Raw genomic sequence first — 26,920 nt, 5'->3', positions numbered from 1 at the left:
AAAATAACGATCTCGTAACATTTTTGCTTAACTGCTTAAGAAATGAACATTGTTGTGTTACTGTTAATAGTTTACAAAAAAATAAAAAAGTTTGTATAAAAATCTGTTTACATACCGTCAGCAGGGGTGGATCTGGGAGGTAAAAATAGGCTATAAAAATTTACATTAATTTGTTTAGCCCAGTTACATTCCCAGAACCAATGTCACCCACGCTGGTGCGTCTTCGATTATAATTATCTGCACAGTCATTCAATGATTTACCCTTTATTTTTCAAGACCAAATCAATTAATGATTTTGAAAAAATGTCACACATTCAAAAACCTTCCAAAATAACTTTTAAGCCAAACATCCACATCGTAGCAGATTCACGGCTCAGCAAACGCGCCCTCTATTACGTATTACGACACAGCATCGCACATCGCATCCACCTTAAGCCCCTACACCCACCAACAATACTGCACAACGAGTACACGAACGATTGTTGGTTGGAAAACCCTCTCAAAGCGGGAAAACTCACTCTTCGGGCAGCTGGCTCTCTTCGTCGTCTACAAACACATGAAGAAGAGACTTCAACCGCCCAAAAACGTTCGTCGCCTGGCACGTGCCACATCAGTCGAGCCTCGGATCTCCTTGCGAACGGTTGGTTGGGTGGTTTTCCTCCCTACATCGCGTGCGGCTTTTCTCGGTGGTGAATTGTGAAGGAAAAACTCTGCCCATTGCACATATAGCCAGCCAAGCGGCGAGGACTGCCTGTTTTTTTGTTGTAGAGTGAAGAGTGACGGTTACGAAAAGAAAAAAAAACGTTGGATAAAATTTATTTGCGACCGCGTCGTCATTTTTCGCAACAAATTGCTGACGAAATTTGGCTCAGTGTATTGGTGAAAAATCGTTGGTTGGTGGAAACTCGCCACCGAAAAATAAGAAGGCTCAACCATGTGAGAGGTGGTCGAAGACGAAAGTGAAGACGCAGCAGTGACCGAACCCCGAAAGAGAGTGAAAACTGCTGGAAAAATCCGTGAGCCGTGTCCGTTTTTCCATGGAAGTGTAGCGGCGGCCAAGATTTGATCATTGGAGATTCGCCGAAAAAAAAACAAAGAAGATTTTGGCAGATTTACGACCGTTTAGTGATAGTGACCATTTCGAAGAAGATTAACTCCTGAACGAACCAACCAGACCTAAGGTGAATCTGATAGGTGAATTAAAAACAGCTTCAGCGATCGAATCAACGAACCCACCAGCAAGGGAGGGAAGTTCGACGAACGCCGTACAAAAGGTAGTCGCAGCTGTGGCGAAATGAAGCAATCGAGGGGCTATTAATCGATGAATTTAGGATGGGCGGATAAAATTTGGAAAAGCGAAAAATAAAAACAAGTGAAAGTGACACCCATGTGCAATTTATTCGGATGCCGGCAGCATCAAAAAGTGATTGATGATAATTGGATTGGGGTGGTTGAAGTTGGGTTCGGTGGACATTCAAGATTAAGAGGGCGAGTTACGCAAAGCTGTTATTGAGTGGGTTTGACGGATCAAAACAATGAGAGTCTAACAACAACAAAATAAATTGTAGTGCAGACTTTGTGATTATTTAACACCGTAAAACGAGGTGACTTTGATAGGTTTGAGATTTTTCCGCAAAATGAAGAGTACAAATTAAATACATACATACTGACCGTGGAAGAAGTTTTCATAAAATTTTGAAATGTTTAAAAATTTAGTTAGTTATAATTGAGAAAATGTTGATGAATAGCATGATTTTAATATTCTCAAAGCGTCATGATTTTCTCAATGAACATGATTTTGAATTGGCAAACGGAATGCATTTCGGATTTTTTGGACAATGTTCTACTAGGAGAAGGTAAAATAAGTTTGTAAATAATAAATAATATGTGTTTTCAAAACATAATTCGAAAAAATCTCCAAATTTAAAGGCATTTTCAGTTGAATAAATTCCAAATGTGAAAACTTTGGAAAAAAAAATCGAATATTCAATGTGAAAACTTTTGATTCGTGCTTCGAACTCAGTATAAAATGTATTTTGTTAAAAAGCTTATAAACTTAAGGAGCTATTACACTATGGCAAACAAACAAACAAACTCGCACATTTTGACAGTTTGACTGCGTTGTTTGTTCGCCAACATATGTTTGCAGAAACGTCAGCTTGCATATAATTTGTCTTGTTAGCGAGTTTTCCGCAAACAAGTTTGCGATTTTGGCAAACTGTCAAACGCGGAAAAGTGCGAGTTTGTTTGTTTGCCATAGTGTAATAGCTCCTTAGATTTAGTTTTTTTATTAAAAACTATATGAGCAACCTTAGTGATGGTACATTTGACGTAAAAATAAAGTTTAAACACCTTAAATCTGATTTTAACAAGAAAAAACTGTGACTATCAAAGTCACCCCGGAATTGAAACTGTTAAATTTTAATGTTACTATTTTTTTAAGCACTATTGAAAAAAAGACATTTTTTAATAGTGTATGGACTTTGGGTGGCCTACCCCAGTACATGTTTTTAAAATAATAATCTTGAGAAAAACCTTACCAGTTGGAAAATATTCCAAAAATAAATTGAAATCCTATCAATGACACCCCGGTTTATGGTATTTAAACTATTTGTTGGAAAATAGCTATTTTTTCTAAGAAACTTGATAACAATAAATATCAATTCAAATCAGATACAAAAAAAAATCGTGGTACAATTGGGTATTTATAAAAAAAAATAAAGCATCGTTAATATATGGTGGTTTATTATAAAACCAAATTAAATATTACAAAATCTAAGTCTGGTTAAACTTTTTTTACATAATTATTGTAATGATGCTTTACTTAATTATTGAATGATATTTTTTTCTAATTCAAAGGCTGTTTAATAGGTATTAAACAACGGGTTATACTTATAATTTTCATTATTTCATCAAATCAACAAAGAAATAAAAATGTGGAAAATTTCAATATTTTTTAAAGGTTTAAAAATGTTTCTTATTCCTAAAAATAGACTGGATTTGACATCGATATTTACACATAAAAATGTAATATTACATCTGAGAATGGGGACAGATTTTGTGTCAAAAAAAAAAATGTAATTTAACATCTGATGAAGTTTTTAGCAGTTTCTGTTGAATTTCATACTTTTCAACATTATTTTAGGTATTTTTTTTTTTTTCAAAAAAAGACATAATATTCATCTAAGCAAATTTAATCTATTTTTCTGTGTGTAAATTTGTAAATTTATTTTACACGAAAAAATCAATTGAAAACAAATGTTTCATTCAAAGAAGAATAAATTGATTTTATTTACATAAATAAGGCCAAATCACATAATTTTTAAGTTAAAAAGCTAAATATGAAGATCTAAATTAAAACACGAGGAAAATGTAGACAACTGCACTTTTGTGAATGAACATATAATTTGAATATAACCAACAAGTCTCATTTTTAATTTTATTCGAACAGGTTGCCCTTTTCCGTCCAAAAAAAACATACAAATCTAATTCAAAAATACAAATGAAATGATCCTAGTTTAAAAAGAACAAGAAAATATGAAAACCCGATTTAATATCACCAGAGGTGAAATAGAACCTTTCTTACAAAATTATGAAACTCCGAGAAATATTAATTTTTCAGAAGCATAATGATACCACCCAGTGAGAATTTTACCTAAAGCTTCGAATCTTTTTCGGCTAAACCTCGAATGTCATTTTTTTTTAATTTCAGAGGTACATTATTTGTCGCAAGATATTTAAATATAATTAAGAAAAACATATTGGATTGACATTATTAGTAAAAAATAAAGGGTACTCAGTCTTTATTGTTAGTCTATGATTAACTTAAAAAATAAGTATCGCTATTGCACTTTGTCGATCTATTATGAGAAGCCAGAAAGAAGCTTCGACTTGACGACTTGTCGGGCTTTCGAGCGAGAACGAGCCGGGACTTCGAATTTGATGTTCAGTATATGATTTTGTATAAATCCAAAAATTTAATAGGAAAAAATAGGGTAAAAATAAGACGAAAAACACTAAAATGGCTATATCTCTGGAAATACATTTTGGAAAAGCTTCAAATTTTGGGCCCAAGCAGTTTATGGCGCATGTTTTCGAATGGCTTTTTGTTTGAAACTGAATTCTTTTAATTTGATAGTGTTATCTGTAAAATAGTCCAAAAAATACCTCTAAAAATGGCTTTGACCACATTTACTGGTCAAAAATTATGAATCGAAAAATAAAATGTTCGTCTCCGACCTCACGGCTACAGATCTGACTTATAAAAATTGTAATTGTAACATAAATTTTTAAGAGCGGATACAGACATCGCTCATGTATTTCAGAAAAAGAGCTCTCAAAAATCAGACTTTGAGTTCCGGGTTTCGGGCCAAAATTCAATCGAAAGAGCGCATCTAAACCTTCAATTTAGTAATAGGATATTTTCCTGGGACAAATCCTCGCCGTGCACGATTTTTTAAGATTTCTGAAAAAAGCGTTCTTTCAAAAGCAAAGCTTAAACCTTTCTTTTGTAAGAAAGGCAAAAAGCATTTAAAAATATATTTATTTGAACTTCATTTCCCCGGAATATTTTTTTGAAATTAATGCATCAAATTATTCAGAAATCTGAATTCTCCCGAAATCTCGGAAATTTCGATGAAATCAATCCTTAGCAATTTTTCATCGCTAGTTTTTTCAAACATGCTTAGCTGGAAGTATGAAATACTCGAAAACATGTATCTTGAAGAGGGTTTTTTAATCGATTCGTGTCGTGTCTTCGGAAAAGTTTTACGATATAATTAATTCCTTTCAGAAAAAAATGGAAACACGGAAAAAAACGACAATGTTAAAAAATGTCAACCTTTAAAATGCCTGTATCTGAAAAACGGCACAATTAAACGAAAACATGTAGAAATTATTTTCTGTTACAAATTTAATTTTGCATCCTAAATGTTTTTTTTTTATTGCAATTTTTTCAGTTGTTGGATATTTTACATGTTTTTTTCCAACAAATCATATCTTCACTACCAAATTTGTCACCATCCTTAACTCAAGCGCAAAAGTTTGGGTTATCTTGAACACATTTAAAAAAATATGAAATTATAAGAAAATATGTTTTTTGGGAATTTAATTCAAATAATCATTTTTTTTAAAGAAAAGTTCTAAAACGTAAACGTCCAAGACACTAACTCGATAAGAAATTCCCTTCTCAGGAATACATTTTTTAAATATTTTGATGCCTATTCTGTAAAAATACAAAGAATAGTCGAGTTGCAAAAAAGGTACAGAGTAATTACCTCACGATATAATTTTTACAAAACTAGAACATAGCCCGATAGACCATATTCGCAATTGCAATTGCTGTTTAATTTTCAAAATCAAAAAGCGTTGCCCAAAAACATGCCCAATTTGGAAACCGGCATAATTACATTTTCAAAAAAAAACCTAAAATCAGCTTACAAGCCGTTTTGTAGGTTACTAATACAAGCATTACTTTAGCCTGCCGCGTAGTCGTCCCATGAAGAAAAGTTGTAAAATCGTCGTGCAAGAGTCGTGTCTGTGTTGTCGAAGTTGCTGCCCCTTTTTCCAACTAAGTGGTATTGCTAAGCCGGAAAGCTCCTGAAGCGTGAAAAATAATACGAGCTCCTAAAATGAGACTAGTGCCGGCAGCAAGCACAATAACAACAGTGTTCGTCTGGCCCCATCAAAGCAATTCGCGAGAAGATTTCTTGCGATAAAGGTTTCTGCCGGGTCTTTACATAATCCCTCACACGACTACTTGGATCTTTAAAACGGCGGACCCTTGCACCCGAAACGTGTTTGTGTTTGAGTCACGTGGAGCGTAGGACCACGCACCTTAAGCGTTTTGTGGTCATAATTTTGCAACTTCATCACAGTTCGTCTGGCGCACTAATAAAATTATAAATAATGCACAAAAGGCCTGCAGAGTCAGACAGACAGGGTGGAAGTGACCGCACCGCGAGGAAGTATTGCGACAAGTTTAACCAACCAACCAAACAACATGGTTGGTTATGATTTTCATAGATCCATAACTGCAACCGACGGCGGGTAGCATGCGTTCGGTTTATTCGTTTTGGATATGAACTAGGAAATGATGAAATCTCGGCTCAAGGCTCGAACGTCACTGCACTGGGAGGGGGTGGTGTGTGTGTCGACCGACCATTGTTTGCGGAGGAAACTCGAAATCGCGTTTTGATGGTTTCGAACACGAAAGTGAATAAGGAACTCGCGGCTGGGCGGATGATTTCATAAAATTAAAATTAATTTTTATGAAGGAAATTGCATCATCAAAAATGTTCTGATGCTTCTGCTTATTGAGGTGATTTTAAAAAGATCTTAATAAAAGAAACATGGAATGCAACCATTATTTTTTTTCTTTTAGGCCGATGCAAATATTTTTCATTGTTTTAGTCTCGCGGTTCTGGCCGGGGCCGAGGGGGGACTGAGCCATAGTCTCAACATTTGAATGTAAAACGTATTTTAAAATGTATTTTACACTAGTTAAGATGTTTTGCAATCATTAGGTTTTAAAAAAATGTAAGATTTTACGGAAATAAAAAAATTAGCGAAAAAAAAACTTTGAACGATACTAAACATCGAAAATTTTCAAAAAATTCAGGAGATTTTTTAATTAACTCAAACATGCTAAAAAAAAAATATTACATATTATATTTCTATACGCAGGAGAATGCATTTTAAACTGATTTCAGCTGATTGCACTTATAATCCTACTGAAATTTTAAAGCTTTTTGAAAATAAAATTGAAAAAAAATAACGTTGCATGCAATTCAATACAAAGGAATGGTGAGACAAGCATGCGTTTTTTTCTTGTAAATTATAGCTAAACAAAAAATTAAACCCCTTTTTCATTAAACATGAAAAGGCACATTGAACAATTATGCTTTTGTGGGCAGTTTATAGCAGTAAATTCTCTATATGTTTCATCAAAATATTCTTGAGACACCTTTCTGAAACCAAGTTACCGTAAAACGGGGTGACTTTGATAGCCGGGGTAACTTTGATAGGTTTGCGATTTTTCCGCAAAATGAAGAGTACAATTAAAATACGTACGGAATGGTTTAGAATCATACTGACCGTGGTAGAGAAGTGTTGAAAGTACCTCAAGAAGAATTTTTCATAAAATTTAGAAAAGTTAGTTAAGTATAGTTAAGAAAATGTTGATGAAATTCATTATTTTAAACTTCTCAAAGTGTCAGGATTTTCTCAATGAACATGATTTTGAATCGGAAAACGGAATGCATTTTCGGATTCTTTGGACAATTTTCCACTAGGAGAAGGTTAAATAAGTTTGTAAATAATAAATAATATGTATTTTTGGAACACAATTAAAAAAAATCTACAAATTTATAGGCGATTTCAGTTGAACAAATTTCATGTAAAATATGAAAACTTGTGATTCGTGCTTCGAATTCAGTGTAAAATGCAATAAAAATCGATAATTTTATAAACAAAACTAGTTTTAACAAATTTCAGGGAAAATCCCGACTTTTTATAAATTTTACCTAAAATTTATATTTATTTTGTTAAAAAGCTTATAAACTTAGTTAACTAAATATAAACATTGATTTATTTTTTCTTAAAAACGATATCAGCACTTAAGTGATGGTACATTTAACGTACAAGTAAAGTTTGAAAATCTTAAATATGATTTTAACAAGAAAAAATATGACTATCAAAGTCAACCCGGAATTTAAACTAAGAATTTTTAACGTAACTATTTTTCTAAACATTTTTGAAAAAACTTTTTTTCCAAAATAGTGCGTGGACTTTGTGTGGCCTACCCCAGTACATGTTTTAAAAATAATAATCTTGAGAAAAACCTTACCTGTTGGAAAATATTAAAAAACAAATTAAAATCCTATCAAAGTCACCCCGGTTTACGGCACATACTTTTCATGTGAATTCAGCTATGTTGAGAATGAACTGAATTTTGAAAAAAACCTGAGAAAAACATAAGTTTCTATAAGTTTTAGAAATCAAAACTCAATAACTCAGAGCAACTTTGAGTTTGCTAATGACTCAGATGATTTTTTTTAAAATGACTTAATATAAACTTAGAACAAGTACAATGTCAAGCCGGAAAAAAAATATTATAATAAATTAAAATATTATTTAAAAGACTTTTTTCAAGCATGTTTGGTTATTTGATTAGAACATCGTAAATTTATGTTTGTTTTCGTAAAAAAAAATCAAAGCATGAATAAATATCCAAGGAAAAAATAATAGTTTCTTCAAATGTAATTTTCATGTTATTTGATGAAAATCAGGTTTGATAAGGCTTCACTAAATTTATTGAACTGTAATAATTTTGAGAAAGGTCTTTTAAAACATTGGAAAATTTGATCCTGACACTACAATTATTATTTATCAAGTTATCATACTTAGCCATTTTTTAGAAAATTTTGTAAAATTTTCAGCTGTATCTGATTTTTTATTTTTTTAATAATTTAAAAAAAGATCGTGACATCAAAAAAATTAAATTTGCAAGGACCAAAACCAAAGAGGCTACTTGAAATTGAAGTCAGCAAACAAAAAAATAAAGTATGAATCTAGAGATCTCTTTGTGTAATGATCATGGTCTAAATAAAAAGTTTGTTTTGTACAAACTCAAACTTTGAACAATTTTCCAAACAATTTCCTCATTCAGTAATCTTTGCTAGAAATAAAGTAAAATATGATGTTTAAATATTTAAATAATTTAATAAATAAAATGGGTGTCATTACCTCCTTGCCCTGATATATACCTCCTTGCCCTGATATACAGTGTAAACTAACAGGATATCGTTTCAATAAAATTACAATTAAAAAATGTGGTCGATTTTTTTAAATTTATATTTCAATATTGAAATTTAATAGAGAAATGCCCTTTTTTTTGAAAACAAAAACATATTCTCTGCACATGTCTATTTCCAGATTAACAACAATTTAAATGTTTTCGACAAAAAAAAACTCAACTTGGAAAAGTTAAAGTTAGACAATGCACGTTTGCCTTAATAATTCTGGTCAAAATCTAAAGGCAATCTAACCATGTCTAACTTTCCTAAAATTCTGATCCGATGGATGAAAAAAAATCAAATACAGTGTTTCTACACATCTAAACAATATTCAAGTATGTTGGAGCAAATTACAAAATTCAATTAAAATTAATAAATTTTACACTAGCAACGTCAAAAAATAACAAAAGCTAAACCCATGAAATGTTTTACAATGAACTTTCCTAGTATCTCGTTTCGTGTTCGTCAAAGTACGAGATAGTCTCACAAAAAAATATAATTTTTATATTCTCTAATGAAAAGTTGAGTTTTTTTTTCAACAGATTCAATGCAAACTCAAATCCACCATCAATTAACATCACGTCGATTTACATTTACGCAAAACCTAAAAAACAAACTCAAAACTGGGTGCCTTACTTCTTCCAGTCTGTGGAAGCAAATGAGTCTCCCCCTTTGACGCGTGTTGCAGCATATTTACCTACAAAACGAGAAACGAAAAAACTGTCACACAAGGCGTATCTAATAGTGATAACCGTAAAATCCGTGAAGGAAAAAGAAGAAGAAAAAAAACACATTGCATGGCTCTTTAATTTCGCCAGGTTTGCTCAACGCTACAAATCTCAACGCTGATGGGTGATTTGTTGAGGATTGGCGAAATAGTTTTTTGCTGTTACTCTGAAGGAGAGCGTCTCTCGTCCACTTCTGATAAGTGAACTGCGTGCTGAATTGCAAATGTGCGTTGCACGCATTAGTTGATAAAGCGCCGAATCAGAGCGGAACCAATAGAGTCATTCAAATTGGATGGGACAATTTAACAGTTTAACATCCAGTTAGGGCTATTGACACTAATTGTTGGCGATTCTCCTAAATTGAATTATGTTTCGCTCATCACGTTAATAAAATACAAAAAAAAAAAAAACAAGATAATCAGTGAAAGTTTCCTCACTTGCGCTTTCATTAAATTGTGCGGTAGCTTCTTTTCAATAGAGCCCTGCTAGGTTCTCCGTTTCGAACGAAACTATCGTAACGGACGTTGCACCCGAGACCTGATTCTATCATTCAAGACACTTCGCGTAAAGTTTGCCTCTCGGAGTAAAATTCAATTCACGCTCGGGTGCTCCTCCCTATTTTCTTTCAGTTTTCCCTGCTGCTTGCACAACAAAAAACTGTGGCATGCTAGGAGCCCAAAAACAATCTTTAGTGAATGTCAAACGTGTCAAACGCGGGAGTAAAAGTAACCTTTTTTGTCGGCTTTCTTTTCGAAATGCGGATTATAATGAAATCAAAAATAGGGACAAATAATGAGAACTTCAATCGATCGTTTTTTTAAGAAATTGGAACACATATCTTTAAAATCTTCATTAGAAAATGATTACAGATTAAACGCTTTCGTTCGTTTTCGTTTTACGGAGCAAGGTGGGGGACGCGGCCTCAAGTCAGTCCAAGTCCGGTTTCTTGTGGAAAAAAGGGTAGTGGCCGAACTAGTATTGCATACCAAATGAACACCACCGGAAGATGTAGGGGATCGGGATGGGGAAGGTGAAAGAAAATTAGTGTAGGTGTGAGTAGTAAGAACTTGGATGACATGAGCAGTTACGTTAATCTAACTTTAAAACTGAATATAGGAAATCTGAAATTATGATTCATTCAAAAACTAATTTGAGATTTATACAAAGGGAACCTATGATGTATTTCAAATCTAAAGGTAATCAAATAAATTAACTGGAAAATGAAAGATAAAAACTAACTTGTCAAAGGCATTTATTCTGGGCCCCGTCCTGTCGCGTCCGTCAGTAGTCTTGTCGTACACTGCAACTAACTTTAATTTAACTAATCATTTATGTCCAATTATTCATTTCAGGAAAACTAACTAACTTGAATCAACAACCTCAACTAAACCGTCTAAAAGTAACTTGAATCTCAAATCCCCGAAATTTTAATTACAAAGCCAAACATTCCTTTACCTATTTTTAAAACCTGTCTTGCTGCTTCCAAAAACAATAAACATTTATGAAACGTTCATATTTTACAAGTTGAACACTCGTTATTACGACTATTTCGTGCCTTCCATTTGATTAGGGCACACAAGCTTTGCAAACAAGAGTGTATCCCTATCATACCTTATGTAAACTATCATTTGAGTGAAAGAGACACAATCCTGTTCACACCTGTGTGTCCTTTTGAAATGTTAGGCTCTATTTGATCGTCAAAACTCCAGTAGATTCTCGATTCGTAACAATGGTCGATACAACCATAATCCGAAAACCGTTAGTTCAACAGATTAACGAATTTTGTCCGATATCATTTCACTATTGATTGATCGAGACTCTATGGAAATTTTGACAAATCAGAATGGTTAGTATATGGGTCATTCCATCTCAACTGTGCACGAAAAAGTGCAAATTTGAAAATTACCCTCTCCGATCCTGCTCAAATTTGGCAGAGCTGTTGATACTATCAAAACATGTAAGAATCCCGAATTTCATCCAAATCGGACCACCCCCTCCATTTTTGTACCTCCCCAAAAAATCGACTTTTTGGCGATTTTTGGCCAAACCTCCTAGTTTCAAACGGCGATAGCTCAGGAACCACAAATCTTAGAGGGTCGGTCTTAGACTCAATTTTGAAGGAAATTGGACGTAGAATCCATTTCCGTGATCAAAATTTAGATTAATTTATTTTTTCTACCTGTATTGCGCAATTGAAAACTTTAAACGGCCGTATCTCAAAACACCCCAACTTATTTTTTTTATTTGACCTCACCATCGTGTTCCCCGGCCAATTTTACATAAGAATCACTTATCGACAGAAATGAATATGTTTTGTTCCAGAGATATCGAATTTTAAAGTTTTGTGTTTTCGAGATTACCTACATTAGCTTCATTCGCCGCATCTGCTAGAAGCACACAGGCGGGCTGATCAATAACTGCTACCTGTTGTTCTGGGAGATAGTTAATTTAATTTATCTTTTATAATTTTACGCAAATATTTATTCAAATGGCTAATAGGGAAATTCTCGTATGTTTGGCAGGTTAAGTCAAAAGCCGTAATTGCCAATGGTAAACAAAGCCTATTTTGCATCGGTATCCGACCTACTTACGAAAAAACAAATTTCAAAAATGCTTAAGATTGTTCATCAACTCGTCTCTCAAGTGCCCCAAACTGAAAAAATGAAATTTTGTTACAATTGGGAGAAAAACAAATATTAGTGTCGGAGGTCACGGTGGCTCTTACGGCTTTTTGAAAACTCACCCGAGATTTTCACTATTTAAACAACAAATTTTGCAAAACTTTTGATAGAAACTTGCTTGTTCACTTCTTTCTTATTGAGCTATTTATCACTCGATTTCAGTTGAAAACGCTTTTAATCAGCTGTAATTGAATGCCAAAGCGCTGATATGGCAACATTAGAAGAACGCTGGAATTAGATGCTGTTCCCCTACCTTGATCAATCTATTTTTGTGAAAAAAAATATTTATTGGGTTATTTTGAATGCACCGTTTATTTACGTGTTGCTAACCGTTTTAGAGAACCTCCGAGGCCATGACTAGGGCCTTTATCATGGGCGGTAGCAAAATAGTACCATTCAGCAAAAACCCCAAAACCTGCTTTATTATTATTATTATTATAGTTTATTATTGACACTTTACCATAATTTGGCAAATCTCATTTATGGGTTAAAAGATTGATCATATTAAATCAATTTTTATATTGTGAGCCAGGAATTAAAAGATGATTTTGGTCAAGGTACATTTTATTTAAAAAAAATCCTTTATACGTGAGGACAGCAGCCGTATTGTTTTCCAAGAATCCAAGAATGACAGAAGAAAAAAAACACTGTTGTTCGGACGATGTCGAAATCATCGCAACAAAATTTGGGGAATTAGCCGCTTTGCAGCAGATCAAACTTTGTGATTTTCTTACATTTTTCAGTTTTATACTTTACAGAAATCCTTTTCCTACTCCTTGTGATCGTCCTTCACTAGAGTACAACAAATCAACAAATTTTATTCATTTTAATTCATATTTTTAACTCAATAATGTATCGTGCACTTATTGTTCAGTGTTACTAACAAGATTAATTGCATTTTGCATCGGAATCCAATTCTGCCCTTTACTGTGTGTCGTTATTGCTCTGCCCTGTGGGTTAGCACAGAAATTCACTTTATTCATTTTTTGAGCAGATAAACATTCGTGATTAAACTCCAGTTTCCTACAGTGTTATACAGTTAATTTTTGCCCAATTTGATAAAGATTATTTATGATGAAATATTATTTCAATAAATGACCAGGTAGCAGTTATTGATCAGCCCGCCTGTGTGCTTCTAGCAGATGCGGCGAATGAAGCTAATGTAGGTAATCTCGAAAACACAAAACTTTAAAATTCGATATCTCTGGAACAAAACATATTCATTTCTGTCGATAAGTGATTCTTATGTAAAATTGGCCGGGGAACACGATGGTGAGGTCAAATAAAAAAAATAAGTTGGGGTGTTTTGAGATACGGCCGTTTAAAGTTTTCAATTGCGCAAAACAGGTAGAAAAAATAAATTAATCTAAATTTTGATCACGGAAATGGATTCTACGTCCAATTTCCTTCAAAATTGAGTCTAAGACCGACCTTCTGAGATTTGTGGTTCCTGAGCTATCGCCGTTTGAAACTAGGAGGTTTGGTCAAAAATCGCCAAAAAGTCGATTTTTTGGGGAGGTACAAAAATGGAGGGGGTGGTCCGATTTGAATGAAATTCGGGATTCTTGCATGTTTTGATAGTATCAACAGCCCTGCCAAATTTGAGCAGGATCGGAGAGGGTAATTTTCAAATGCTGTTCCGCTTCAGATGGAATGACCCATATCACTTAAATTATAATCAGAGATTCTGATAGCATCACTTAACTTGTTTACACAGAACTGTCGGCCTGGAATTATTAAACAATCTAAAGTTACTGTTCGGGCCGAAAGCTGTCAGCCCGAAGAAAATTTTACGAGTGAGCAGTGTCCAACCCCACGGCTACTGCGATCGATGACAAAGCTGGCAACCGCGCGCCGTTGACGACGGTGCGAGAGCGAGAGAGGAGACAACGACGAAACGACAACGATCGAGAGGAGAGATTTTGGCGCGCGAACAGCACGAACGAGAATTTTCTGCGCGTCGAGTCGAGGACCAAACAAGTTCGCCGCAAGCAGCCGAAGTGATCGGACGGAAGTCGCCGCCGCGGATCGCGAGTTTTTCGGAACAAACAATTAACACTAAAATTAGTTGCTAAATAGATGTAGTAGAGAAACTCGAGTGTTTTAATCGGTGTTGCTTGCGATAATCCGACCCTCCCAAGTGGTTCCCCAAGTCCGCCGGAATAGTGCAAAAATACAGTCCACAAATTGAACTTGAAAACGGACATGGTACAAACGAGCCGGATCTAGTGAACCGGAAGTGCGGGGTAGTGCCCAGGACAAAGGCGGAGGGTCGTTTGTATCGCGGCAAGTGGACAAGTTCGCGAAAAGCGCGAAAAAAGTGAACGGCGCGACCAAGTGAAAAAGCCGCCATCTTGGCGAAAAAAGAAGCGACGCCATCTTGCGTCCAGAACGTTCTTGAGAGGAAAAAAGTTCCAGAAGAAGAACAAGTGGAAGGTTCCAGAAGCGGGACCAGAAGAGAAGTGACGATTCGGATTAGAGGACACAATTTCCCCCCAAGCATCGCGATTTCGGACTTGGCCGATTTCCGTGTTTGGTTCGGGCACAAGGCTCGATTGTTGGTGTTCCTCTAATGCCGAAAAGTGCTTCAAAAGCTCCTGCAACATCCCCGGAAGCAGCGCTGAATTTGGAGATTCAGCCACAACGTCGACGCCAGTAGTGAAGAAGGAGAAGAAGAAGCGGAAGTTGCAGGACAAGATCAAGATGGAGATCGAGACGCTCGTCCACCGCCGAGGCCTGGCCAAAGGTAAGGTGACGAAGATACTCAAAGCTATTCGCCCCACGGAGACTGCGGAAGTTCGCCAGCTAAGCGAGCCGCAAGTTCATGTCTACATGAAGAAGTTGGAAACCGCTCAGAAGGAGTACATGTCCAACCACGAATCCATCCTGGCCATGGTCGACATGGAGGGTCGTAAGCAGGCTGACAAGCATTACGAAGAATTTGACGACCTCCATGACAGAGTGGCCCTCATGCTCGAAGAGCAGTTGCTCGGGTTCAATGCCACAAGGGCAAACGGAACCTTGAACGCAACTGCACCCCCGCAAGCCCCTCAACCCCCTGTCATTGTTCACCATCCCTTGAGAATGCCAATCCCCTCGTTCGACGGCCGCTACGAGAGTTGGCCGAAGTTCAAGGTCCTGTTCAAGGAAGTGGTCGACAAGGCGCCCGATCCGCCAGCAGTGAAGCTCTACCATCTGGAACACGCGCTGGTGGGGGGTGCAGTTGGGTCTATCGACGCGAAGACCATCAGCGAGGGCAACTACGCCCATGCCTGGGAAATTCTAGAGGAAAAGTACGGCAACAAGCGTCATGCGATCGACAGACACATCAACGGGCTGCTGAACCTGACGAAGATGAACAAGGAGAACCACGTCGAGCTGAGAGGCCTGGTGGACGAGTGCACAAGGCACGTAGAGAGTCTGAAGTTCCTGGAACAGGAGTTCACGGGAATATCAGAGCTGATTGTGGTCCATCTGCTTGGCGCAGCGCTGGACAAGGACACTCGAAGACGCTGGGAGTCGGAGGTCAAGAAAGGAGAACTGCCCCAGTACGATCAGATGCTGGAGTTCCTGAAGGCCCAGTGCTTCGTCATGGAGCGTTGCGAGGACCTGAAACCAAAGCAGCCAACGGTCCAGCCTAAGCCGGTCGTCAAGTCGACCCAGAAGTCGTACGCCATGTCAACGTCAGAGTTCGAGATCACATCGGAAGACAGGTGCGACATCTGTGGCAATGACCACAAGAACCACGCTTGCCCAGTGTTCAAGGAACTTCCGATGCCGCAGAAGCTGGTCAAGGTTCGGGAGCACAACCTGTGCTTCAATTGTCTCAAGAGGGGACACCCCAGCAAGAAGTGCACTTCACCTGGAACCTGCTCGAAGTGCAAACTACGCCACCACAGTCTGCTCCACTCGGAAGGAAGTCCAAGGCCGGAACGGAAGGTAACTCCTCAAGTGCCTCCGGAACAAGCTCCGGAGGTCCAACCTGAAGAAGCAGCTCAACTGACAACCGCCAGTTGCCACAACGAGACGCCAACCCAACAAGTGCTGCTTCTCACGGCTGTGGTGGACATAATGGACAGAAACAACAAGGCCCACCCCTGCAGAGTTTTATTGGACAGTGCGTCACAAGCCAACCTGATCTCGAAGGCCATGATGGAGGCGCTGGGCTTGAAGCAGTTCCCGTCCAACGTCACCGTGGCAGGAATCGACGGCACGAAAACCCACGCTTCATCGGGCAGCGTGGTCCAACTACGTTCGAGGTACTCCAGCTTCAGCGCCAACGTCAAGTGCTTGGTAACGGAGAGGGTCACGGCCGACCTTCCCACATCTGCAGTGAACGTCCGCAACTGGGAGCTGCCGCCTGGAGTACAACTTGCGGACCCGTCTTTCCATCAGCCAGGAAAGGTGGATCTACTGCTGGGTAATCAGTTGTTCCTGAAGCTGCTGTTGCCCGGAGAGGTCCAGTTGTCGGAGCACCTACCAATGCTACGCGAGACTCAGTTAGGCTGGGTAGTCGGTGGCGTGTGCGATGAAGAAGAAACAGCAGCAGTGGTTCACTCGCACATGGCCATACTGGAAAACTTGAACCTAGAAGCAAGCGAAAGTGATGTGAAGGTGTGTAACGAACAACGTGAGTGTGAGTTACATCTCGAAGAAGCAGCCAAGATCATCGAAGAGGATTTGAAAGTCGACAACGCAGTGTTCGCCTCCGACGGCATCTCGCAAACGATCAAAGAATCGCAGCTAATCCAACTGTGCAAGACAGGTGGATTCGAGTTGCACAAGTGGTCGTCGGAATGTTCGGAACTCTTGGAGACCATTCCGGAAGCCAATCGCGAGGAGCTGGTCTGCGTTGAAGGAACTGGAACCAAGGAGGTGATCAAGGCTCTGGGTCTGCTGTGGAAGCCCACAGCGGACGAACTACTTTTCGCGACGCTGCCACCTGTGCGAGGCGGGCGGCAAACGAAATCGAAGGTGCTCTCGCTCGTCTCGAGCATCTCGGACCCGGCGAGATTGACTGCGCCGGTGTTCATCAGCAAAAGGTTGGTGAGGAAGCTTGTCTGGAAAAAGGAGATTGGATGGATTCAAGAGATACCAGAAGAGGTGGTGAAGGAAGACGTCCTGGATGCGATTCGGGACCTCGACAAGCTTCGAGTGCCGCGTAGGGTGGTGACTGCGAACGCCGCTGCTGACGAGCTGCGCCGCCGCGTTGAAGCACACATACGGAGCGTGCAGTACGTAAAATCAGTCATCCCAGGGAGCTCCGCGGAACTGAATTTGAAGCTGGTGCCAAAGACGGTCAACACGATTGCACGGAGTGAGCTGCTAGCCGCGCGCTTTTCACACATGCTGGTCAAGAACGTCTTGGCGTCTTCCCGAGAACTGGGGCGCATCTACGCATTCGTCGAGCGGTGCGGCCTCACCTGCAAGAAGAAGGTCAAAAAAGGGCGGACAGAGCAACACTGGATGCTTGCCGCCAAGGCGGCCAGCCCAAGACTTGAGATAAGAACGCACACAAACCTGGATCTGGGCGACATAGTCCGAGTCGTTGACTTGCGGACACGTCGCGATGTTTTGAAGCGGCCGATCCTGTACAACGCCGCTTCCGGTGGGGAGGATGTTCGGGCCGAAAGCTGTCAGCCCGAAGAAAATTTTACGAGTGAGCAGTGTCCAACCCCACGGCTACTGCGATCGATGACAAAGCTGGCAACCGCGCGCCGTTGACGACGGTGCGAGAGCGAGAGAGGAGACAACGACGAAACGACAACGATCGAGAGGAGAGATTTTGGCGCGCGAACAGCACGAACGAGAATTTTCTGCGCGTCGAGTCGAGGACCAAACAAGTTCGCCGCAAGCAGCCGAAGTGATCGGACGGAAGTCGCCGCCGCGGATCGCGAGTTTTTCGGAACAAACAATTAACACTAAAATTAGTTGCTAAATAGATGTAGTAGAGAAACTCGAGTGTTTTAATCGGTGTTGCTTGCGATAATCCGACCCTCCCAAGTGGTTCCCCAAGTCCGCCGGAATAGTGCAAAAATACAGTCCACAAATTGAACTTGAAAACGGACAGTTACAAAAAAACTAGCTATTCTGAGTGCCTTGCAAAAAACTTATTTATTAAAATACCAGATCCTAACCTAACACCCTCATTTAGATAAGAAAAAATCACGCTTCTGTTTTTGTGATTAATTAAATTATTTAATATAATCCCACAATGCCTAGAAGAGACCTCTCTTACTGTTGTGCGTAAGCGTTGCTTTGCTTTATGAGTTTCTACCTAAGCTAACGATGTATCAAAAAGATTTAAACCTGTTCCTACCAGATTTTATAAACAAGAATATTGAGATGCAAATAAAAAAATCAATATCTTGCAATTTTACATAGTATAAAAGTTGTGATTTCTATCAACACAAGTATATAAATATAAAATAAATGTGTGATATATATCAACATCGGAAACCATCTTGGCAAATAGCCCTGAAACGACGGCAACGTGTGGCTCCATCTCCAGGGATTACAGATTAAACGCTTTATACATTGAAAACAGGACTGTGTCGGTTAGTTGAGAAAAAATGTGAATAAATCCTGTTTTGTCAGGATTAAATTTGGTGTGTAAACCTAAGTAGAATGCACTGTGGCATGCAATGCCTTTAGATTTTTAATAAGAATATTTATTGTAGTTGGTAAGTGCTTTGATATTTTTTTTTTTTTTTTTTCAATGTTCGATACCGTAAACCGAGGTGGCATGAATAGGATTTCCAGATATTTTTCAAATAATTTTTGACTAGTGAAGCTTGTCTCATGGTTTGTCATTTTAAAACATGTAATGGAGCAGGCCACAAAATATCGAAGTACTTTTTTCAGAAAAGTATTTTTCAGTGCATGGGGCTTTAATATAAGTTGCGTTTGATTTTTTTAAAGAATTCTAAGCTGACACACATTGAACAAATTTATGAAGCCAACTGAACTCTTAAATAACCTTGTTTTAAAGCTAGGAAAAGTTGGGATTTGGAATATGTAACTAATTTTGTAGATAACTCTTATGTTTTTCAAAATCCAGATTTTTTGAAAATTAATTTTTTTGGTGTAAGACGAACATTTAAACATTTAATTAATTGCTTAACTAGGCACATTTAAAGTTTTTGTCACCCTTCTTCTCCCTTCAACATTTCTGGAGTTTTATTTTTTTTAAAAAAGGTCCTAGTATAAACCAAATTTTTGGGTGTTTTCAGAACCGCCTTGAGTCAGGGGTATTCTAAATCACCCTATATGTCTATAAAATTTAAAAATGCATTTTTTCGATATTTCAACACCAGTACTACTTTTCAGCACTAAAAAGGATGCTGAAAAGTTGAACATTTCAGCACTTATTTCGAAAAGTGATACTTTTCTACATGTTTTTTATTTAAACGGATAATTAACAAAATTGAAAGTACATTAACATTTGAATTATAATTCCACTCAAAGGGTGTTTATCAGAATTGCAAAAAAATGTTGTATGGAACTCGTTGCAAAACTGGATTTTTTCAGCACTCGTCGTTTTTATCCAACTCGGTGAACCTTTTTTCAGCACGAGTCGTACATTTATCCAACGAGGTTCACCGAGTTGGATAAATACGAAGAGTGCTGAAAAAATCAAGTTTTGCAACGAGTTCCATACAACATTTTTTGCAATTCCGAAAAACACCCATTGAGTGAAATTTTAAGTCAAATTTTCATGTATTTTGTCAATAAATCATTTAAATCAAAAAAATGTTGAAAAGTGTTACTTTTCGAAACAAGTGCTGGGGGGGGGGGGGCGACATAAACTTTGAAAAGTATTTGCAACGGCCACTCAATTATAAAAAGCACTAAAAAAACCATGCTGTTTATAACAGTTTTTTTGTTCAATTAAAATGATGCATATTTATGATCAGTTTATTTCAGAGAATCCCGAAACACTTGGTTGTAAATCATGTATCGAGATAATCAAAATTACGTGCCGAAAGCGTATCTAGGCGGTGTGTGATCATTTCTTTTGACACACAGGGATGATGTGTCTGTGTACACTTACTGAGGTTGCGACTCAGTACTTGTACACAGCCAAATTAGAAGGTTAAAAGACTTGATCACACACGTACGCTTTCTCATATGGCCCTTTCACTGACTTAGTTTCCGTTCTTTTCAATCTTCTTCTAAGAAAGTAGTCATCTATCCACCTATCAGTTTCATTCCTTTCTTCTAATTTGTAAGTTTAATTTCACCGAAAACTACTGATAAAACCCGTAATTTCGATAATAGAAATAGGCTGAAAAAAGATATAGTTCCCCTATCTAGTAACGCTTCAATCAAGACGACAATGTATCTAACAAGTTACCTTTCATCAGTTTCTATGTACATTTTCCATCTATCTTAAAATGCAGATGAAATCGAAAAAACCAACTTAAAAAAATCTAAGCTTAAAATTTAATAACTCGTGTGCTATCTTTATCCATGAACTCTGCTTAGTTTACTAAGTAGACACTTTTTAGCATTTCCATACAAATCTGCTACTGTAGCGCTCCCTTAACAACACCACCCTTAGTTACTTGGCCAGAGCTCAAGTCGCAATCTTTGGGAGCTCAAGCAGGTGCGCGCGCGCGGGATTTACGCTTGAGCGACTCCGAAATTCTTTCGGAATCGTCTATTCAAATCTACCACCAATTGATTCACTTTTTTCTTCCTCGCAGCCCAAGAAGCAACGCGCCACCACCGCCAATTGAAACGGATTCTGTTTGCTTTGGTCCACTGACCGGCTGAAAAATGGCCAATGATGCACTGCACATTGTTCTTGCGTAACCTCGCTGGTCCGTCACACTAGCGAGAGATATCCGCGAGATTCCGCGGAGACCTCCAAACCGGGCACGGTTTGTTGCCCCGTGCCCAAGCCCGTCGGGTGTAATGGTCTGAAGGTTAAGCCCGACTCCGCGGAATGGTTTCACTTGCACTCTTTTTCTCACCCACCCGTGATGAGTGGACGATTCCAGATTCAGCGCCTTCCTTCTCTAAACCGCCGCCGCCCAAAGAAGAGCCACCGAAAACGAGTTACGTAACGACCGTGAAAATGTGGTGTTGATCAACTGACCATTAAATTAGCGGATTTTCCCTTTGCGCGCACTAAACGCACTCACATGTATTTTTGTATTTTATTTTGTTTAGGGTTCCTAATTAAATTTGTTTTTTTTTTTTTTTTTGCTTGGACGGTTTCGAAAATCCACTTTCGTTTAGTAGCAGGTTCATGTTATGATTGGATTGTGATGGAAGAAGCAAAACGTTAGATCTTTATTTACTTTAACCATAGATTAAAAGTAGAAAGAACGACAAAACCAACCAACAAAAGAAAACCTCAACTTTTAATGAACTTCATCGCCAAAACCTAACCATATGTTATGACCCGTGTAACCAAAAGTATCTTCAAAAAAACCGTCAATCTTCTCTATGATGATCATTATAAATTGCGTCCAATTAACGATTTAGTACCGCTGCATTGTTTCCAGCTGCGCGTGGTGATGCAAAAGATATGAACACTGAACCGAAACCGAACGCGAAGAAAGTGCGGAAAATGAAAAGTGATTCTTCGTTGAACGATAAATTCGGATAGCCAAACAGTACTAGTAGTGTGTCCGTCAAAAATGGCGGAAATCATCAAGCGACGGCGGCACCACGTGGTGTTGGCCCTTTTCGTACTACTTGCCATTGTGGGATCACACGGGGCGTACGGCCAACGGGACACGATCTGTCCACCGCAGGACATCATCCTGCCGTGCCGATGTTCGCAACGGGCCAGCGAGATCCAGATATGGTGAGATTTTTGTGGGGGGTTTGTGATCTTGTTCTATCGAAAACTTTGAATTTCTTTTGCAGGTGTTCCCATAGCGATCTTCCGCGAGTTCTGACGGGGCTGAAGGCCGTCTCCAAGGCCATCAACCGGCCCATTGACGAGTTGATCCTGGAGAACAACTTCCTTCCGTCACTGCCGGGAAGGACCTTCGCACCGTTGAACATTCTACGGTTGATGCTCCGGCACAACGGGCTCGAGCGGGTCTCCAATGGGTGGCTCAACGACCTGGACAAAAGTCTTGTTGAGGTGTTCATCGTGGAACGTAATTTGCGCAGCTTACCTGCCGACAGTCTGGTCGGCCTACGGAAGCTGGAAGCCGTAACGATCCAGAGTGATAGCCTGAAGCGTTTGCCGGACTTTTCCGGACTACCCAAGCTGAGATACGTCAGTGTTCAGAGTTCCTCGTTGATCGAGGTTTCACCGCAGAGTTTCCGGGATTTGAAGAACCTGGAGACGGTGAACATCGCCGGGAGTCGTACTTTGACTCGACTGGAGGGTGGACTATTCAACGACCTACCCAAGTTGAACTTGATCAATCTTGCCGAGAATGGGATCGATTGGGTCCACTTGAGGGCGTTCGTAGGACTGCCCAACTTGAAGACACTGCAGCTCAGTGGTAACAAGATCGCCGACGCCGGAATGATCGGTAGAGCGGTGAAAGACATTCCAAACTTGTCAATTTTAAAGATCGATCGTAATGTGATATCCAAACTGAACGAAGCCAGTTTCGTTGATCTTCCTTCGTTGAAGGAACTGTATCTGAACGATAACACAATCACAGAGATCTACCATGGAGCGTTTCACAGGACTCCAAGTCTAAAGCTGGTGCACTTGGAGAACAACTATCTCCGAAGAGTCCATCCGGAATCGTTCCTGCAAGCATCCGGAAGTGGAGTTGAGGTGATTCACCTTCACCAGAATGAAATCGGACGCGTTGAAGAACTTCGATCTCTGCTGGACGCTTTACCAATGCTACGATTCCTCGATTTAAGCTACAATAAGCTGGAATCCATTCCATTTGGAGCCCTACGAGGTCACGGAACCCTAGAACAACTATACCTGAACAACAACAGAATTCGTATGATCGAGCGAGACGCCTTCATGGCCATGCCCGGCCTTCGCGAACTCCGTCTGAGCAACAACTCCCTAACCGACCTACTTCCGATGCCCTTCTGGAACCTCCCCGGACTCAAGGGAATTGACATCTCGTACAACAACTTCCGCCGAGTGGATCCAACCCTGCTCGTCGGCGTCCCTTCCCTGCGAAGATTCGACATCAGTGGCAACTCCCTCAGCATCCTCGATCCAGCTGCCTTCACGCACACCCCAATGCTCGAGACCGTCAACATCTCCTTCAACGAGCTCAGCTTGATCCACCCGGCGACCTTCCGCGACCTGAACCACATGTTCGAGATCGACGCTGGCAACAACAAACTGCAGGAGATCATTCCAGGACTCCCGATCGCGATCGAACGGATCAACCTGCAACAAAACCAGATCGCCAACTTCCCCCAAAACCCAACTAACTCGCTCGATCTCCCCGCACTCCGCATGCTGGACATCAGTGGTAACCTACTGACCCGCGTGGCAAAGGGATCCTTCCAGACGACACCCCAGATGCGCATCCTCAGCATGGCTCGTAACCAACTGCAGAGCATCGACGAGGGTAGCCTAACCGGGTTGAACCGATTGGAAGTGCTGAACCTGCAGGATAACCGCTTGCTTGCCCTGCACGAACGATCGCTCGCTCCGCTGGAGAACCTTCGCGATCTCAACCTGCAGGGAAACCGTATTGAAGTGTTGGTTGACAACCTGCTCGACAGCAACGGGAACCTGGAGCGATTCGATGCATCACGGAACAGTATCGTTGAGATTTCGTCGAAGGCGTTCCGAAACAGTAGATCGCTGCAGGTTCTGGACTTGTCCGGGAACAAGTTGAGGGAGCTGCCAGAATCGCTTTCCGGACTGTCCGAACTTCGAGAAATTGACGTCAGCTTCAATCAGCTGACGGAACTGACGCCGACGGTGCTGGGCTCGTGGAGAAACTTGGAAGAGCTCAAAGTTTCTAATAATAAGGTGAACCAACTGCATCAGGGATCACTCAGGAATCTACCACTTCTTCAGTATATGGATCTTTCGAGCAATGAGCTGACGACTTTGGACCACGGATCGCTGAGAAACCTACCAGAGCTGCAAGAGTTGGTACTAGCGGACAACCGATTAACCGATTTGAAGGATCGAGTGTTTGAGGATCTTCCCAATCTTCAGGTATGCTTTTTTCTCAAATATCTCAAACAACGATTCCTAACAGATCATCCCTCCACAACACAGGCCGTCCACCTCCAGCAGAACAACCTGCAGCTCATCTCGCCGCACACCTTCTACCGGTCGCCTTCGATCGTGTACCTGAACCTGTCCGCCAACCAGTTCCGCAGTCTGGACAGCGTCGGGCTGCGCAGCGTACGGAACCTGGAGGTGCTCGACCTGTCCGGTAACTTTATCCGCCGGATTACGCCGAACCCGCTGCGCGGACTGGACTGGCTGGTGGAGCTGAAGCTGGACGATAACAAGATCTGCGGCATCCAGGGCGAACCGTTCGCGACGATGCCGCGGCTGCGGGTGCTCAGCATCCGAAACAATCGGATGTCGCGCGTGCCGGAGCTGATATTCCGCAACTTGAGGAGCAACATTGCGATACTGGATGTTGATGGTGGGTAGGCTTTGCTAGGTGACGTATTAAGGTTCTAAAAGGGTTTTTGTCTTCTTAGGTAACCCACTGGACTGCAACTGCGACATGCTGTGGTACCTGGCTTGGCTGCAGGAGACCAGGAATCTCTACCCGGGACCACGCTGCCGGGACGGAAAGATGTTGATGGATATGCGACTCTCGCGGAACGAGTGCCAATCGGATGCGAGGACGGGAACCGGACCGGACGAGCAGTTCCCACTGACCAACGATCACGGAGATGTGTTCCTACGAGCGGCGGACTTTGACGATTGTGAGTCGGAGAACTACGAAGCGCTTCCGCCGGGACCTGCGCCGGGTATCGTGCCGGGTGTGGCCGTTGCACCCTTACCGGTGGAAAGTGAGTACTTCTCCAACCAGTACATTGACTATCCCAATGCGCTGAACGACAGTAACCTGGTGGGACGGACTAATGGATCTGCTACCTCCTTTTCAGGAGAGCCCCCGGGTCGGCACAACTTCACCCAGAACTTCGTCGACTTCAACAATAACAAGTTTAATCAGGTTCCACCGCAGGTGCAGAACAATTCTCCGTTCACGTTCTTCGGAGTACCGATCCCCAGCTTGAACATTGGCAAGATGTTTGGGGGATCGGGAAGAAGTTCCAACAACCGAGCAAATGCCGGAACTCGTGGAACGGGTCGTGTTCAGGTGTATCGACCTGGCGAACCTTCGATCACCTCCATATTTAAGAACGAAGATCGCCACGATATAGCGATACCTCCAAAGAACTCGGAAGATAACCAGGAAAAGAATCCTGGAGCGTCGAACGACAACAATCTGTTCTACAGACCGTATTTCCATACGTCCTTCCAAAAGCCAGACATCCAAAAGGGTGGATTCACCCCTGTGATCCCTGGTAGTGAAGGTGGATTCTCCCCAATCACAGATCCCACGGTGAAGATCATCAAGCAGAACATCTCCGGCCCGGGACGGTGGCCCGACGAGTTCCGGGATCGTGTCTCTCTAGTGTCCGATACCAACAGCTATCTGCAGAAGAACCAATTCAAGGCCACGATCAAACCATCTCATCACGCTCCCTACTTCGTGGACGGAATAACGTACGGAGATCCGGTACATACGCCTCCACCACCAAAGAAGACCGGAGAAACGAACAAGGACAGTACAAACCGCTTGGAGGTCACCGAGCGACCCAATCCAACGGGAACTCACAGCACTCCGCGCAATTCGGAAATGGAAGAAGACGACGACGAAGAAGATGAGGAAAACACCGACGATCAGATCGAGCAAGATCAGGCTCCTCCGTACCGCGATCCTCCCAAGTACGAAGACAGCGACATTACGACCCGGTTGTCAATTGAACTTGGAACGGCCACCACTGCCGGACCCCAACCGGACTACAACAAACCTTACACTCTGCACAAGAACGAACCAACCGTGGTCCGAGAGTTGACCCGTGCCCCATCCAGTGAATTCTACGACGCGGTCAACCACTCCCCAAGTTCCCTCTCAGCACTGGTATCCTCCTCAGGAACCACCGCCCAAAACAACGTCCCCAGCGGAGCTGGATCCGCAAAACGACCCCCAGGAAAGTCAACCATCGTAAAGGTGGCAGCCCCCTCCTCCACCGTAACCCCATTTGTCGGAAGTTCCCCCCGCGGGGAGGAATACTCACCCGGGACGCATCGAACCGGCCTCGCCAAGTACCAACCCGACGGGGGTGACTTTGTCACGCAGAGCATCGCGGACCTGGCCCAGCATCACCACAACCATCCGATCGGAGGGAACGAGATTCGGAAGCGCGAAGACATGGACTGGTACTATGCGACGTACAACCGGACGCCGATCTACGACGAGTTTGAGCCGGGGCTGAACTCGTTCAAGAGTGGTGCTGGCAGAGGAGGGCAGAGCTTGGCGTTGGTTGTGTTGGGGATTGCCGCCGTCGGAACCATTTGGAAAAGATGTTTTATGATTTAGTGAGTAAGAGAAGTTGTGCACCAGAGCGAAGTTTGAAGATTGAACAGTGAAAACACAATCAGTCCAAGCAGCAGTGATATAAGTTAAGTGGAGCGCCTTATGAATTCCATCCATGTGTAAAAAGATTTCAAGAATCCTTTGAATAAAGTTGTATAATAGTTGTAGTTTTAAGA

At 40.9% G+C, this 26,920-nt stretch overlaps 1 protein-coding gene across 2 annotated transcripts; it reads left to right on the top strand.

Moving 5' to 3' along the window:
• Window positions 1-1,093: 1,093 nt before the first annotated feature.
• LOC6040183 (protein artichoke) lies at window positions 1,094-26,920 on the top strand. Of its 2 annotated transcripts, none has more exons than XM_038256219.1 (5): window positions 1,094-1,181; window positions 21,720-22,024; window positions 22,087-24,331; window positions 24,395-24,773; window positions 24,832-26,920. In XM_038256219.1, the coding sequence occupies exons 2-5, from the start codon at window positions 21,855-21,857 to the stop codon at window positions 26,745-26,747; spliced, it is 4,710 nt and encodes a 1,569-aa protein (XP_038112147.1). In that variant the 5' UTR covers window positions 1,094-1,181; window positions 21,720-21,854; the 3' UTR covers window positions 26,748-26,920. The 2 variants fall into 2 exon arrangements, with proteins under 2 accessions (XP_038112147.1, XP_038112146.1); XM_038256218.1 differs by having other exon boundaries at window positions 1,094-1,274.

Source organism: Culex quinquefasciatus, chromosome 2 (genome assembly GCF_015732765.1).
Source record: "Culex quinquefasciatus strain JHB chromosome 2, VPISU_Cqui_1.0_pri_paternal, whole genome shotgun sequence".
NCBI classification, from domain to species: domain Eukaryota; kingdom Metazoa; phylum Arthropoda; class Insecta; order Diptera; family Culicidae; genus Culex; species Culex quinquefasciatus.
Note: the sequence above shows the minus strand (reverse complement) of the source record. Positions and strands in the feature narration are given on the sequence as shown.

Excerpts from the sequence above, each read along its gene's own strand:
- LOC6040183 (XM_038256219.1), top strand. The coding sequence starts at position 21,855 with ATGGCGGAAATCATCAAGCGACGGCGGCACCACGTGGTGTTGGCCCTT. Across the intron at positions 24,332-24,394 it reads AGGATCTTCCCAATCTTCAG|GCCGTCCACCTCCAGCAGAA; the intron begins GTATGCTTTTTT and ends TCCACAACACAG. Across the intron at positions 24,774-24,831 it reads TGCGATACTGGATGTTGATG|GTAACCCACTGGACTGCAAC; the intron begins GTGGGTAGGCTT and ends TTGTCTTCTTAG.